This window comes from Nicotiana tabacum, chromosome 7 (assembly GCF_000715075.1).
Source record: "Nicotiana tabacum cultivar K326 chromosome 7, ASM71507v2, whole genome shotgun sequence".
NCBI lineage: Eukaryota > Viridiplantae > Streptophyta > Magnoliopsida > Solanales > Solanaceae > Nicotiana > Nicotiana tabacum.
The window spans coordinates 37,113,696-37,129,707 of record NC_134086.1 but is presented as its reverse complement, the minus strand read 5'-3'; the positions used below and the strand labels follow the sequence as shown (position 1 = coordinate 37,129,707).

The 16,012-nt window shown below is 33.8% G+C and overlaps 2 protein-coding genes across 2 annotated transcripts; both read left to right on the top strand.

Annotated features, from left to right (window-relative positions):
- Nucleotides 1–3,908: 3,908 nt before the first annotated feature.
- LOC107817949 (uncharacterized) lies at nt 3,909–7,745 on the top strand. The gene is made up of 2 exons (XM_016643851.2): nt 3,909–5,647; nt 7,335–7,745. Exons 1-2 carry the CDS (start codon nt 4,277–4,279, stop codon nt 7,506–7,508), a joined length of 1,545 nt encoding a protein of 514 aa, XP_016499337.1. The 5' UTR covers nt 3,909–4,276; the 3' UTR covers nt 7,509–7,745.
- A 4,638-nt stretch (nt 7,746–12,383) lies between these two features.
- LOC107817958 (ethylene-responsive transcription factor RAP2-3-like) lies at nt 12,384–15,748 on the top strand. Its single transcript, XM_016643859.2, has 2 exons — nt 12,384–12,677; nt 15,053–15,748. Exons 1-2 carry the CDS (start codon nt 12,458–12,460, stop codon nt 15,532–15,534), a joined length of 702 nt encoding a protein of 233 aa, XP_016499345.1. The 5' UTR covers nt 12,384–12,457; the 3' UTR covers nt 15,535–15,748.
- The last annotated feature ends 264 nt before the right edge of the window (nt 15,749–16,012 follow it).

Here is a 16,012-nt window from a genome sequence, read left to right as displayed (position 1 = left end):
CTAACTCAATTACATCACCCATAATCTGTATTTGATGCGAAATATGTTGAATATTTTTTCCAGCCGATAAATACAAAAAAAATAGAGCAATTTGAATACATATATACATTTGAATACATAAATTATATTAATTAAAAAAATATATGAATACATTCATGAAATACAACGAGACAGTGAATACAATGAAATACATGAAATACAACGAGATATATTGAAATACAATGGAAAAAAAGACAATGAATACAATAAAATACAACGAGATACATTAAAATATATTAATAAAATCTTCCAGAAAGCTTTCTCATTGCACAAGCTACCCAGATTGACTCTCTAATTCCGTTTTTCCCCGGGATTCTCATACAAACACAAGATAGAAGATACGATGGCAACGACGATGGCAGAGGATAGCAACTTCGAAGATGACCAGCTCCATGCTATGTCCACTGATGATATTATTAGGGCTTCTTGCCTTCTCGATAATGAAACTCGAATCATTCGGGTACCTACCGATCTGTCGGCATTTATTTTCTATTTGTTGAATGTTTTGTTTTTCCGGTTTCGATTATTGGTGCTTTTCTTCAAGTTGTTCCTTTTTCAGATCTGAAGGTGATGGATTCATCATTTCTTTTTGTTGGTCGTGACAGAATCAGTTAAAAATGAAGGGGCTATGGTGGTTAGGTTAAAAAGGTAAAGGTGGAAGACGAGAGAGAGGGGAGAATAGATATGTGTTAGGGCCACTATAGCTGGAAATTTAAGATGAAGAACATTGGATCTTTCGTCGAATCAGCTTTCTGGATATATTCCACAAGAAAAGGACAAGAATCATGGTTACTTTTATAGCAATAATCTCAATCTATGTAGCAATTACCCCACTCATTACATCCAAGTTCCACGTTGCAGTCACAAAACCAGAGTTGCTATAGCCATTGCATACAAGAGATTTGAGGGATACGAGAAATTTGAGGGGAGAAAGAAAATAATACAAAGCTTATTATATGGCTTAAGAGTAGGAGGTCACCATAAATAAATATTTGGCTATAAAAAATCAAAAGGTAATTATGGAATATGATTTTTTAAAAGGATATTTATTTAAAATAAATAAGATATCAACATTTGCTATAACAAATAAAAATTCCTTAATTTTTCTTTGACAACTAATATTGACAATTCATAACAACAAAAATATTGTAATTAATGATTGATGACCGAGACAACAATGAGACTTATGGTGTCTGTTGGATCTAAGATAAAAAATGATGGAGCAGAAAAAAATAAAAAATGGAAAAGAAGCAGCACTGCTTTACCTAATTTATTAACAATTTATTCATTATTTCATAAGAAATTTGTATTGCAGAAAATAATCCAATAAACTAATAATCAATCATATAATGATCACCTATCTAAGCAAAAAAAAAAAAAAAAAACGGATGCATAGTCCAAGCAAGTTCCATCAGGTTAAGTTGCAGTGAACGAGTTTGTATTGGTGAAAAATGCAAATAGATTGTGAGTAAAATGGAAACAGATGATAGAATAATTGAAGAAAGTACAAAATGATCGAACATTATTATTATTATTATTATTAACTTTTTTTTTTGGTAATACGCTGTTAATGATTACCATAACAAGCAAGAAACAATATACCTAAAGAGCACCCTAACCTCACAGCCACCTTTCCAGGAAGAGTATTGCTAGTGTCAAGGCCTCCAACAACAAAGAAAACACAAGTTACATAACTTGTAATTAGTCGAGAACACCTACGAGCTCTCTTGGAGGATTGCATCATATCTATTCTACTTCTAATTTCCTGTTGTATTATACAAAACTCGTAAATACAACAACTCCCTTAAAAAGCTTCCAATTCCGAGCTTTTCATGTATAATATATTATTGCACTGTATACAGCTGTCACTATTTCTTTGTCCCCAATGCAAAATTCCAGTGTGCCTGATATCCCTAGTTGTGGAAATAGACAGCCTATCCAATTTTGAAGTCCATCTGCATTCTAGAAATAGGTGTTAGTGAGATTCATCGCAAGGAATGTTCATCAACAACAATCTATCTTTGGTTAGCAATTTTTCCTGCATAGCCAGCCACAAAAACTATGCCTAGGTAAGGAAGGACACTGACCAATTCAGAATGTTCCATCCTATTCAATGTAGCTTTTAGGAGCAGAGTAAACTCCATTAGAGATCAGCTGATATCTATCATTCAAATACCAGGTCTGCATATTAGATTTCAGCTTGTGCAATCTTTTCCAGTACCAACTACAATCTGCTGGAGGGACATGGTTCCAGAAATCATTGCCATTCTTTATATAAAGACCATACACCCACTTAACCCACAACCCTTCTTTCTTAACAATAAGTAACCAAATTAGTTTCCCAACCAATGCAATATTCCAATTCTTGCAACATCTGGTATTTAAACCTCCAAACTTTTTTAGTATACAGACATTATTCCTAACTACTAGAGCCACTTTCCTATGATTATTTGTACAGCCCCAAAGACAGCTCCTACATTTCCTGTTAACCTCAGACAAGATACTCTGAGGTAATATAAAGACAAACCCCCAAAAATTGTGCAACGAGAATAATACTGAATTTATGACTTGTAGTCTCCCTGCATATGAGAGATGTCTGCTGAAAGTTGATTTTATCCTGGCAGTGATCTTCTCTATTAATTATTATTATTAAAACAGTAAATAAATGGTTAATAGGTCACAATTGGGAAACGTATTTTCTTTTTGTAATTAATTGGGAAAGGTATTAGCCCTACTAACACCTTGTTTGGATGGTTGTTACATGTCATGTCATAATGTATCGCATTATATTGTACTGCATTATATTATATTGTTTGATAAATACAATATTTGGATAGATAGTATCGTTTGTCGTCGTTTCATGATGTCACACACCAACAATATGAAGAATAAAGTTGCAATATTACTAAGAAAAACTAAGATACAAAATAGAATTATTATATTAAAAAGTAGGGTAAATGATAAAATTTGATTATTCAATAATAAAGGTCAAGATGGGAGAAAAAAGTAAGGTACGATACGATAATAACTGGGCTCCCTACTTTTTAATTTTATAGCACATATTTCATTTTACAACCAACTAGCCCAAAAATAATAGGCTAAGATTCAACATTCAACTCCAATAGGTTCTCGAAATTACTATTCAATTTTTAAAATTGCTTAAACTTTTAAGTTAATTTTCGAATCAATAACTGTGACTCAAATATTAGTTCATCAAACCAAAACCATTTGGGTGGTGAAAACTAAATTTTTAACAAGCTTAAATATATGGGTGTAAATTTCGAATTTGATTTGTGAGAAATTTGGAGTGGGTGTATTTAGACTTGTTAGAAATAGTATAAGAAGGTTGTATATAAAATTTGAAGTCATTTAATGGAGATTTGGACTGGTTTTGAACAAGAATTGCAACTGAAAATCGTTCCCAATTCAAATAACTGACAAACTAAAAAAAATCTATTTTCAAAAGCAAAGCTTTGAATGACCTTGAATGGTGGACTTCTACTCTTTAATTTTCTTATATTGCAACCAAGTGACACTGGGGAGAAGTAGAAAATACACGGTCCCTTGAAGCATATGTTGAAGATGCGAGAAGAAGAGAGAGTGAAAGCTATGGTCGTAAGAACACAAATTTAACTCCATAGCTTTTAGAAGCAATGGTTGTAAGAACAAAAATTTTGAATTTGCTCGTACTTTTAAAATATGTATAATATAGGTTAGGTCGGGTAAAACTTAAATACATGATTCATTTTTTGTTATGGTGTGAAGTCACGTATATTTTCTTGTAATTCTTTTTAAAATTTAAGTAATAATTAAAATAAATATTATATTTAAAATAACAATATAATACGATACCACAGGATACTAACAACACTCCAAACAAGCAGTTCGACTTGTTTATTATGAAAATGAGAAAATGAAAAACAAGATCTAAAGTAACTCTCCGGGCAATAAATGATTAAATTCTGTATTCCCTTAATTACCCAACATTATCGGGCATTTCCTCTTCGTCCACCTCCACCGTGTCGGTTCATTCTTCGATCTGAGCTCCGATTATCATCTCGCCGGAGCTTCACGTTATCTTACCGCTGAATTATCATTTCTTTATCTTATTTGTAATTTCCTTATCATCATCAGGTACGTTTCAAAAGTTAAACTCGGATCTCGTTCTTTTTAATTATCATAGTTCCCGATCTGTAGAATAAATTTTCTTTTTGAATCGAGACCCAATAAAGAAAATATGAATTCAAATTACGGGAAATCAGGTAGTAGTTTCGATTTTGACCTGAGTTTGAACTCGGGTCGGTCTCGATCTAGTCTGAACGATCAGAAGAATAAAACGTCTTCGTATTCGTCATCTTCATCATCCTATACGTATTCGTCCAAACCGAATCCTGGATCCTCATGGACTCAGCCCAACAAATCAACATGGACTCACCAACCAGTCGGGTCATTATCCGGCCCGAATTCAATGGTCGGTGACATATTTGGGAAGAGTTGGGGATCATCTTCAGCTGCTCCTTCCAGCACTAGCAATGTCACCTCAACTATTGGGATTGCTAACAAAAACCCTAATTTGTTTGGTGATTTGGTGAGCTCAGCATTAGGAGGAGGAAATAAGAGTAATAGCAATGTCCCTCTGAAAAGTGCTGCCCCAACTGCTAATAAGAGCACGTTCTCGATGGGTGGTATGGCTGATAATTTGCCAAAGAGTGGCAATTCTGTGAAAACTGGTGGTAGCTGGGGTAATGCTGGTGGTTATAACGCTAATAGTTATAGTGGCAGTGTGAATTTGAGTGGTGGTAATAGTAAAAGCCCTAATCTAGGAGGTCCGTCTTTGAAAAATATGGGTGGAAGTGGAGTTGGAGGAGGAATGGGTGTCAATAAGGACCCTTTTGGTTCGTTGGTTGATTTTTCGTCTAAGCCTGGTCCTAATATGAAGTCGGGTAGTAAAGAAACTAATAAGAAAAGTTCAGGGGATGATGTGTTTGGGGATTTCCAAAATGCTACCAAATCAGGTGGATCAGGATTTCAATCGGACCCATTTCCTACAAGCAATGTTAATGCTTCAACAAGGTCGAATTCAGGTGGCGCTTATTCCAAAGTAGATGATTTTGGATTCACTAATACTCAGAGTCAACCCTCTGCTACTCAGTCTTCAGGTGTTGGTGATTTTGGATTTACTTATACTCAGAGTCAACCATCGGCTACTCAGTCTTCGGGTGTTTGTGATTTTGATTCACTGTTTTCATCAACTAATGCTTCATTCGGGGGAGCTGCTGGAGGGGGGAGTGAGAACCAGCAGTTTACAGGGGGTGATGATTGGGGGTTTGAATCGGAGTTTGTGGGTGCTAATGATAGCAGTGAGACAACTGAACTTGAAGGACTTCCACCACCACCTGCTGGTGTTAGTGCTTCCGCGGCCAAGAACAAGGGAATGGATAATCACAAGCAGGGACAATATGCTGATGCCATAAAATGGTTGTCGTGGGCCGTCATCCTTCTTGAGAAGGCTGGCGATGGAGCTGGTGCAATGGAGGTTCTGTCAAGTAGGGCTTCATGTTACAAAGAAGTAGGAGAATACAAGAAGGCTGTGGCTGACTGTACGAAGGTAACCATGCTTTGTTAGTGGAGCTAAGACCTCTATTGTCTTTTAGATGTTAATTTATGGTCATTTATTTGTAAATCGCTGTTGATGGTATTTCATGGAAGTTTTTGCACCTCATTTTATTACAGACTTCTGGTTGAAACTGTAAGCAATAACAAATAAGCTTCCATGTCATCCTCGTTCTAGAAGAGTATTGGCTCATTTACTCAATTTACCATAAGCCATGTAGGGGAAAGTGGTATATTCTAAAAGCACCCACCAGTAGGTACATGCCCCATATTTTCTTTTGTAAAGCTGTGCACAGCTTGACTGAATTTCAATGAAAGAAAAGGTGACAAAGTGACATAAACAAACAATGTTCCATCCCTATTTTACACATTTCACACGCTGATTTTGTGTGATATAATCTTTGCTCTTCGGGTATCTGCATCGCATACGATGTCTTATGCCACCTATGACACTAATGAAGTTACAGTAGGTAGTACTCAATTATGGACGCTGCAAATGTAAAAACATCACCACTATGTAGAAATGCTTTATGCTATTGCAGACATACTTTATCTAGATGCATTTACTTGTCAAACATGTTTTTCCATGACGGTTTTGAACTAATAATTCAGATCAAGGACCTTAGTATATATAAAATAAAGACTCGGAAATTGATGTTTCATATTTGGACCATGCTTTTACGAAAATGAGTAGCACCAATGCCTCCAGGGCTTTGGTCTAGTGGTAGCAGCATGTGTGGTTTAGGCATGCGGATTCAAATTCGACCGCATTACAAGCCTATTATTTAAGTGGAGAAGGATTGAGAGCTGGGCCATATTCATAGAGATTCAAACCTTCCCCCAGTGACTCTGGATATTTCTCGGATATAAAAAAAATGATTAACAGTGAATTTTAAGTACCGAGACCCCTCATGATTGAGCAGAATTTAGTAAGACTGTCATACATGTGATCAACATTTATGTTGCAAAATGAATTCAGAAAATGAACAGCCAAAAGAAAAAACATTTTAAAAAAGGGTGGGGGGTGGGGGTGGGGGGTGGGTAAAATGGTTTCTTCCACTCCTAAACCCCAGGATGTGATATTAGGCAATCAAATGGCAGCGAGAGGCTATATTCAGCCCCGCCTACATATTGCCTTTTTGTTGCCAAAGCAATCCATGCTAAGTGGCTAAGATGTGACTGTGACACTGTGTTTACATACAATCTGGTTTAACGCACTTTATGCTTCCTGTGAGTTACTACATTGATCAGGAAACTTGAACTTCCTCAATTATTGCTAATCAGTGTGCATTTCAAAAAATTTCTGTGGAAATAGTGTCAGAGTACTTGTAGTCAGAATAATACTGTTTTATGTTACTTAAACTGTTAAGTAACTTTTGCTTTTATCATCTTCTGTGTGAAGCAAGTGCATGAATGTATGAATATTACAGAAGAGAAGTTCAACAAAAGTAACTGGAGAAAGTCTCAGGAACAAAAAAATCTCATCATAAAGAAGATGAAAGTACTTGTGTTTTTTCCAAACTGATGCATGGAACCCTTTTCCTTAACCTGTATGTAGAATGCTCTGGCTGATTAGATGCAAAGACTTCGCCTAATTGCGGCTGACCAAACTCTTGTGACTTTACTTCGTTGAATGTGTTATCATTTGAATAAAGACTTATCTGCGTGCATTTGTTGTGCAGGTGCTAGAACAAGATGGCAAGAATGTTTCCGTCCTTGTGCAGCGTGCTCTGTTGTATGAGAGTATGGAGAAGTACAAGCTCGGGGCGGAAGACCTTAGAACTGTTATGAATATTGATCCTGGTAATAGGGTGGCAAGAAGTACCATACACCGCTTGAATAAGATGGCTGGCTAAGAGGCTTTGTCACATTAGTTTCTCCTTAGCTTTTACTAGCAAGATGATTTGAAAACTACTCTTGTCATACCAATTCTGCGGAACTATATGTAGAAATTCTTTCAACTTTTTCTGGTCCTTGGTTTGTTACCTATTGTATTTTAATCATATTGTTGTTGCCACTGTGAACTGTCATTTAATATCTTGAAAATTTCTTTGTACTGGAATCTGAAATATAGCATATTATTGTTTGATGTATTCTCATTTGTTTGGTCAACTAGCCTGAGATTAAGGCTTAGTTGAATGATTGATGTGATTGGAAGGTGTTAAGATTTGGAATTTGATGTAATTATGGTTGGAAAATATTTTAACTGTTAGCAAAGCCAAAAATGGAATAGGTCAATACAGTTGTGTAATGATGAAACCTGCTTCTTCTTTTTCTGGTCGTTGTAGCTTGGTTTAAATATCGAAAAACGCAAGCAGGTGACAGTTTATTGTTGTAATAGTTAAAATCATGTTCTGCTGAAGTTCTCGTTAGCAGAAAAAATATATATGATCCCATCTTCAGTTATTCTTATTCTTCACTATATATTGCTGTTACTTAATGCCACTCTCTTTTATTATTGAAGGTCATTAATATCTAAATCTAATCAAACTTCAGCAAACGAGCTAACGATTTTATAGAGGTAAAAAAGTTTACTACTTGTAGAACATTCTCGTATTAAACATATGAAACAACAATTCTGCACAAGTGAACTCTTTTTGTATGAGATGGTCAATAGAGTTTAGTTTAAGCCTTGTAGCTCTTCATAAAATCATACTAGTATATAAGAGTAATACAACTTTCAACTTTGTTTTGAGGGTCAGCAAGTACACAAGCGGCTACCCTTTTTGGGGAGTCCTTCTCTTTTTTGGTTTCCTACCCGATATCTAATACCTACATTGAAGTCCAACTATATCCGGATTCGCGCCGCGTAGGACTCCATCAGGGGAAGCACTCCCTACCAAAGATTTTTATCATATCCAGGATTCGAATCTGAGATCTCTAATTAAGGAAGAACAGCCTCATCCGTTGGTGGGGGAGTTAAATAGTGAACATTGGGGGAATGAAATATGATAGGCATTTTAGTTATAGAAAAGAGCAAGATTGAGAAACCTCCATCAAATGAAGACAGCACAGATGAGGGAAGCAAAGTCACGTTTTGTGAGAGAAAGATAGTTGAGTTTCTCAGCATGAAGCCATTCCTATTCCTAATAGGTGTTGGGAAGCAGTAAGCTACTTACTTTTTAGCCCTAAATTTTTACTTCCCAACAGACAGTTCTGTGCTCTTGCTGTTTGTTTGGTCACTTCTTCTGAGTGACGCCTTTTATTATTCTCAGCTTTCTGTCCTCTTTTGGCACATTCACTCTTTTCAGTTACGTTTCTTTTCTTCAGCTGATTCATCATCCCTGTTCTTCTTTCCCCTTGTGTTTGGTACCCGATTTAGAGCCCCAATTAATTTAGAGTTGCATTGTATAAAGTCCATCAAAGGGGAAAAAACCTTCCTATCAGAAATTTTTTCTATTCTCATGGCTCGAATTCGAATCCTCTGAAATATGACAAAATTCTATTCATCCCGTCACAACTATTGATGCTTGATCCTACTACTTTCGCTAAACCTAATATTTAAGTTACCATTTTAGAGAGCTCTTGAAATTTTTCGGAGACTTCATAAAACTGTCTACTTGAATTCTAAAATGCAAGCGTGAAATGTTTGAGATTTTTATTTCACATAATTAACATGGGAGTGGGTATAGGCAAAGCACATGAAATTGAACTCGTAATATTGCAATTACAATTATAAGGCTGTTGGATTTTCTCCTTATAAACATCTAACTTGATATTAATCTAACCGGTCACTATGGACCATCTTGTTTGTCTTCAATTTGAAAAAATATTTCCTTAATCTTGAATGTTCCTTAAAGCATAATAATAAATTCGATATTGATGGTTTGAATTTATTTTCTGAATTAAAAGTAGTAAGAAAAATAGTACAATTAGAAGATAACAATTTACTTGATACACTTAATCAAATAAAAAGATTTAATTTTTTCCTAAATGCCTAAATTGCTTATGGAATAATGTTCATAACTCATGTTACTGTTGCTTCAGCGGAAAGAAGTTTTCAAAATTAAAATTGATAAAATGTTACCTAAGAATAACAATGTAACAAGAAAGGTTAAATGGATTAGCTATATTATCAATTAAGAAATACTAATTAGGAGTTATTGATTATAAGAAAATTATTAATAACTTTGTATCTAAGAAAAGCTAAAAAAAATAGACTTCAAATAAATAATAAAAAAATTAAAAAGTTAAGGCCCCTCATAAAGTTTGGCTTTAGGCCACAAAATTTGTCGGCCCCTGTATAGACTATTGCTATTTATGGAGGTGGAGTGGTTTGTTAAGAGAGGGAAGGGGCAAGTAAGAATGAAAGAATAATTTTAGAAGGAGAAAACATTTTGGTAGGAAGCGTTTCACTTTTTTTAGTAGGTTTATCAGCGCGAATCAAAATTAGTCGGATCAATAAATTTTATATAACTCAAATACTTAAAAGGGAAAAAGAAGAAGAAAAGAAAACAACAAGACGAAAGTATGTGTCAAAATTTGAACTATAACCACTTATAGTAACAGTAAAGTTGTATTCGTATGACCTATAGGTTATTGATTCGAGCCGTGAAAATAGTTATTAATGCTTGCATGAGTAAAGTGTCTACATCACACCCCTTGAGTGTGGCCCTTCCCTAAACCCTGCGAATGCAAGATATCTTATGCACCAGACTGCTCTTTTCTTACTTGCATTCGTATGGCGTAACTCTTTCCCCAAACTATTCAACGAACAAATATTTTATCCCCATACAGAATATAGAAGGAGATATGCTACCTAGAGGTGTACAAAGGAAACCGACAAACCGCACCAACCCGATAATCCGAGTCAAACCGAGAAAAAAAATCTAACTATGGTTTGGTGTTGGAAAAAAAAACCCGACCATAATTGGTTTGGTTTGGTTTTAACTAAAGAAAGTCAAACCGAAACCAAACCAACCCGACATTACATATATAGAAATTTTAGATATATTCAATATATAAATATACTTATTGTGATGTAATTTATAAATATTTCTTAAACTTTTTTATAATTTTATCTTTTAAAGTATTATTATTTCAAGGTTGGACTTAGAACTTTTGTTCCAATAAGTTTTATAGCTATTGATAGTAACTTAAATAATGCTAACAAAGCCCAAACCAAAATCAAATCAATACTAATGCTAACAAAAGACATTCAATTCAATACTAGGAACGACAATGTATTGAATATCTATTTTTTGTTTGGTAATGATTTAGATTAAAAAACATAACCTATTTATTTTTTCTTTAACGTTTACTCATGTAATTAATACTCCCTTATTAGTCTACTTATTATAGCATGACTTAGAACTTTTACATTATGTTTATTTTTATTATGGCTTTTTAATTAAGCAATATTTATATTACATAATTTTATTGTCTTTATCGTTGAATATTTTAGGATAATGTCATGACACATCTCATATTTTGTATTATTTTCTTGAAAAATACCTTATATAGTTATATCTTACTAGAATTAAAGAAATATTTTGAGCACAAGTTATATATTTTGTGCTACGAAGATTTTACCGAAAAAAAATCCGAAAAAACTCAAATAACCCGAAAACCTGAGAAAAATCGAAATTGAAAAACCCAAGTTTTATTGGTTTGGTTTGGTCTTTAGATTTAATAATCCGATACATTTGGTTTGCTTTGGTAATTGCAAAACCCAAACCAACCCGAACTATGTACGCCCATAATGCTACCCTAATAAAAAAGTTTAGGAGGTAAACTTGAATTTAACCAAAGTTAAAAGTGAGTGAATTTTTTTTGACTTCTAATAATGATAGAAGTGATGAAAGAGTTTGAAAGGAATAGAGTGTTTGAAAACAGTCCACTTGTTACGACCATGATCTCACCCTCCAATTAGATTGGCCCTCTCTCTACCGTCCGATTTTTTTTATTTTTATTTTTTAACCTCCACTTGCTGCCAAAATTCCAAATTGCTACAAATTTGTCGTTACCCTTACTGATTGGTGTAACCGCTTATTCCTATTTGAGAAATTTGCACTTCTAGTCCTTAATGATGGATAGATTTTTAGTTTGTTGCTTGAATATAATAGTAAATATATTTAGTCTTCAATTCATGGATTTTATCGTTTTTTAGATAAAATATGTCATGTTAATACTATTACTAGCCTCTAAGTTCTCTCATTAACATACAGTATAATGTATGGTTATGAGCTCTTGAGTTTGCAGTCAATATTTATTCATACGATAATACTTTTGCAACAATGAATAATTATTATTGATGTGTAATGATAGTGTTCCCGTTGAAAAAAATTATTTGTGAAATAATCATAAATATAATATCTTTGTCGATCAAAAATAACATGAGATATTAGATTGAAATGCTATAATTACTGCTTTAATATCCTTTAGTGAGTGAAATGAGTACATAAAATAGAACAATCATATACCTATTTTGGGTGACGTTAATAGTTGGAATAAGATACTAAAATATCTTTTTAATATATTTATAAAAAGTTGTCAATAGTGATGTGAAATTATGATACATGGCTAATCCAATTGGTGCTATTTCAGACTATGATGAATCAAAACATCTCAAATATTATAAGTGAAGGGACCAAAAGTGAATATTCCAAGCAATTTCAGGTTAGATGTGCTTACCTGGATTATGATGAGAGACAAAATTATATCTTAAAAAATAACTAAACGACTAAACTGCAATTGTCTTTTCCTATAAATAAACACTCACCCCCAAGCACAATTTACATCGTCTCTTTCCATTTCTTTCACTTAAAAAAAAAAAAACAAGAAAAGACATCAGAGTGACAAAAAGATGTGTGGAGGTGCCATAATCTCCGACTATGAACCCGTCGGAAACCGCTGCCGGAAAATCACTGCTCGTGACCTCTGGGCTGAGCTTGACCCTATCTCCGACTTCTGGTCTTCCTCTTCCTCCTCCATTGCCGGCAAATCTGATTCCGTTCAGTCGCCAACCCAGTCCTACAATAAGCCTCAGAAATCAGATTCCGGCAAACTTAATCAACTCGAAAAAGGTGCGATAATGTTCTTATACTTCCTCTCTCACATATATGCTTGTGTTATACTCCCTCCGTATCGTATCAATGAATGTGACATATATAGTCATGTGACTTAACACGAAATTAAAAAAAGAAAATTTGTGATCAGAAATACTACTCTATGTCATAATATTTGTTGTTATAGTACCACTTAATCTGTGCTGACTATAAAAACTTTTTAATAAATGAGGAAAATTATTAAGGAAAAACTGATAAGTCTTAAAATGGGAGGAGTGTAATGATAGTCTTATATATCTGATGATTATTCGTCAAAAGAATATATTTACCTGATGATTATTTTCTCGGGACTAACACGCGATACAGTCGTGTCCGTACGGTTTCTGTAATAAAATAAAAAAATAAACTCTATATTTGGGAACTCGAGTAAGCATTCAAATTTATAATTTATTTATCTTTTTTATTTCAAATTTTCTGCGTCTTTTCTAAAAGTTAATCCATATCTAATTTTAAGGTGATTTTTTTTTACGTTATTACCGTAAATTTTATGAAATAAAATCTAGAGAAACTGCACTAGAGTCATATAATATTTTGAAATTTTGAAACCATTTTAAAATAGTTTTAAAATGTCCAAATAGGACGAGTTTGAAAATAATATACTAATATTACTCCATATCTAGTTTTCAGATGATTTTTTACACTACTACCTTAATTTTATGAAATAAAATCTTGAGAAGCTGCACAAGTATAATATTAGCATAATTTTCTTACAACATTTTAAAATAGTTTTAAAAATATTCAAATAAGAAATCAGTGTCATAAATGGGACAGACTGAGTAATTTTTTTCTTACAGGTAATGTTATTTCGGTTTATTTTTTATTCAAAGGAATTAGAAATAAAAGATATAAATATTAGAAAAATAATTGAAAATTCATTGGGATGAAGAGGGAATAAATGCACACGCATCAAGGGAAAGACTATGGCTAGTACACGCATAAACAACACATTTTTTTCGTATTTCTATTGCATCAGGATGTATACAAGAGTTTACTCCCAGATTTCCTCTAAATGTTTAAAAAAAATCATTATTTAAATTGCTGCAAAGATGTGATTTCTTAGTTTATGTTCTTTAAACTCATATTAATACGAGTATCAGCCGGTAGTTGCGTTTATCTTATTTGAACATGCGTTCTGCTTCAGATAAAACAAGTCAGAATTACAAGGGAAAGACTATGGCTAGTACACGCATAAACAACACATTTTTTTCGTATTTCTATTGCATCAGGATGTATACAAGAGTTTACTCCCAGATTTCCCCTAAATGTTTAAAAAAAATCATTATTTAAATTGCTGCAAAGATGTGATTTCTTAGTTTATGTTCTTTAAACTCATATTAATACGAGTATCAGCCGGTAGTTGCGTTTATCTTATTTGAACATGCGTTCTGCTTCAGATAAAACAAGTCAGAATTACAAAAATCAAACTAATATATTTAATTTCTTGTCGTTTTCAAATCAATTAGTATCATACTCGAGCTAATCAAAACCGAACAAAAAGGAGAAGAAAAGAAATTTCAATCACAATATTTTCTATATATATATGTGTGTGTGTGTAGAGAGATAGAGATATGCTATATATACAAAAATTGTTTCTTTTTTTTGTGGCAATTAAAAAGGCTGTGACCACTTTCCTAGAGTAATTATTTCTTTGCTTTTTAATTGCTTTTATTTCTTTAATTATTTTGGAAGTTTTTAGTGCAAACTAAATGCTTATATTTATTATATTGATATATTAGTTTGAGGAAAATTGTTAGCTATTCCCTTTGTCCCAATTTTTGTGGCACCATTTGGATTTTAAGAGTCAACTTCTTAGTTTTGGCCATGAATTTGGAAATTTTTGAAAAAACGTCATAATAATTAACTTTTCAAAATATTTAAAAGGCATATGGAAAATTAGGGTCAAAGAAAAGCTCGTTTGATTCTTGAAATTTGAATGGCGCCACGTAAATTGGGACAGAGAGGGTGCTATATATTTCGTGTAATTTCTTTTAATCCAAAGTTAATTATTTAATCTGATTTAGCTCCAAATATTGACAAAAAAAATGAATGTGATAGAACTAAGTAAATAGTCTCTTTTTGCATGTATATCGCATAGGCCATTTCATGTGACAGACTTGCTTCCCAGTCCATGTCAACTAATTAATCATATGAAACCACCACTTATTGGGAGCAGAAGTTGATGAATAACTTTAGCGATGTCAAATGAATCAACATGGAATTGACTTGATTAATGCGGTTTTTGAAGATCACTCAAAATGGAACTGAAATAAAATCCAGAGTAGTCGTTGTGCTTAAATGTTTAGCAGAAACCGTAATAAAGAATAAATGTGCAGGTGGTACAAGTGTGAAGGTTGAGAAGGAGAGCCACCCAAGGCCGAGGAAGAACAAATACAGAGGAATAAGGCAGAGACCATGGGGAAAATGGGCTGCTGAGACACGTGATCCTCAGAAAGGCGTTCGCGTGTGGTTAGGTACATTCAACACGGCTGAGGAAGCTGCAAGGGCATATGACGAGGCTGCAAAACGAATCCGCGGTGACAAGGCTAAGCTCAACTTTCCGGAGCCACCAGCCAAGCGACACTGCACTAGCACCATTTTAGAGAGTTCTGACATTATGTCTGAGAATCCGGCCTCAATGATGAATTTCGGATATGAAAACCCAACACCCTACTACCCCATCGAAATGGCTGCTGCTGAGGATCCTCAACTTCATGATTATGAGCTCAAGGAACAGATTTCCAACTTGGAGTCATTCCTGGATTTAGATCCAGACTCATCTCCATTCTCAAGGGATATGTTTCTGATGGATGACTAATTTGCTGCAACTCAGCAGCAGGAGCAGCTGTTCTACTGAACAGAGTAAAAATTATCATATAAGTTGTTTGGTGTGCATTTTCTGATGATGAGTGACTGGTTAGCTTTTGGTAGTACGTATAGTACAATATAATGCAGAAACTACATACATACAATAATAAGTTGCGTGCCTTTGCATGCAATTTGTAATATTAATGTCATGTTGTCTTGTGCTGTTTATGGTTTCTAAATCTTGGATTACGCTTATGATGTTTAGTGCATGCATTTTATTTAATCTCTACTTTTGGATATTAAAAAATGTTATTGAGCATTATGTTGTGTATAAGATTATTCTGTCTCTATTAAGTAATACTCCTAGTGCTTTATAGAAAGGAGATGGAGGACATTAGAAAGTAAAATAAAATACTACTATTACTTGTCGACGAATATACATTGAACCTCTTTAGAAACATCTATTATGGAAATTGGAAATAGGAGTT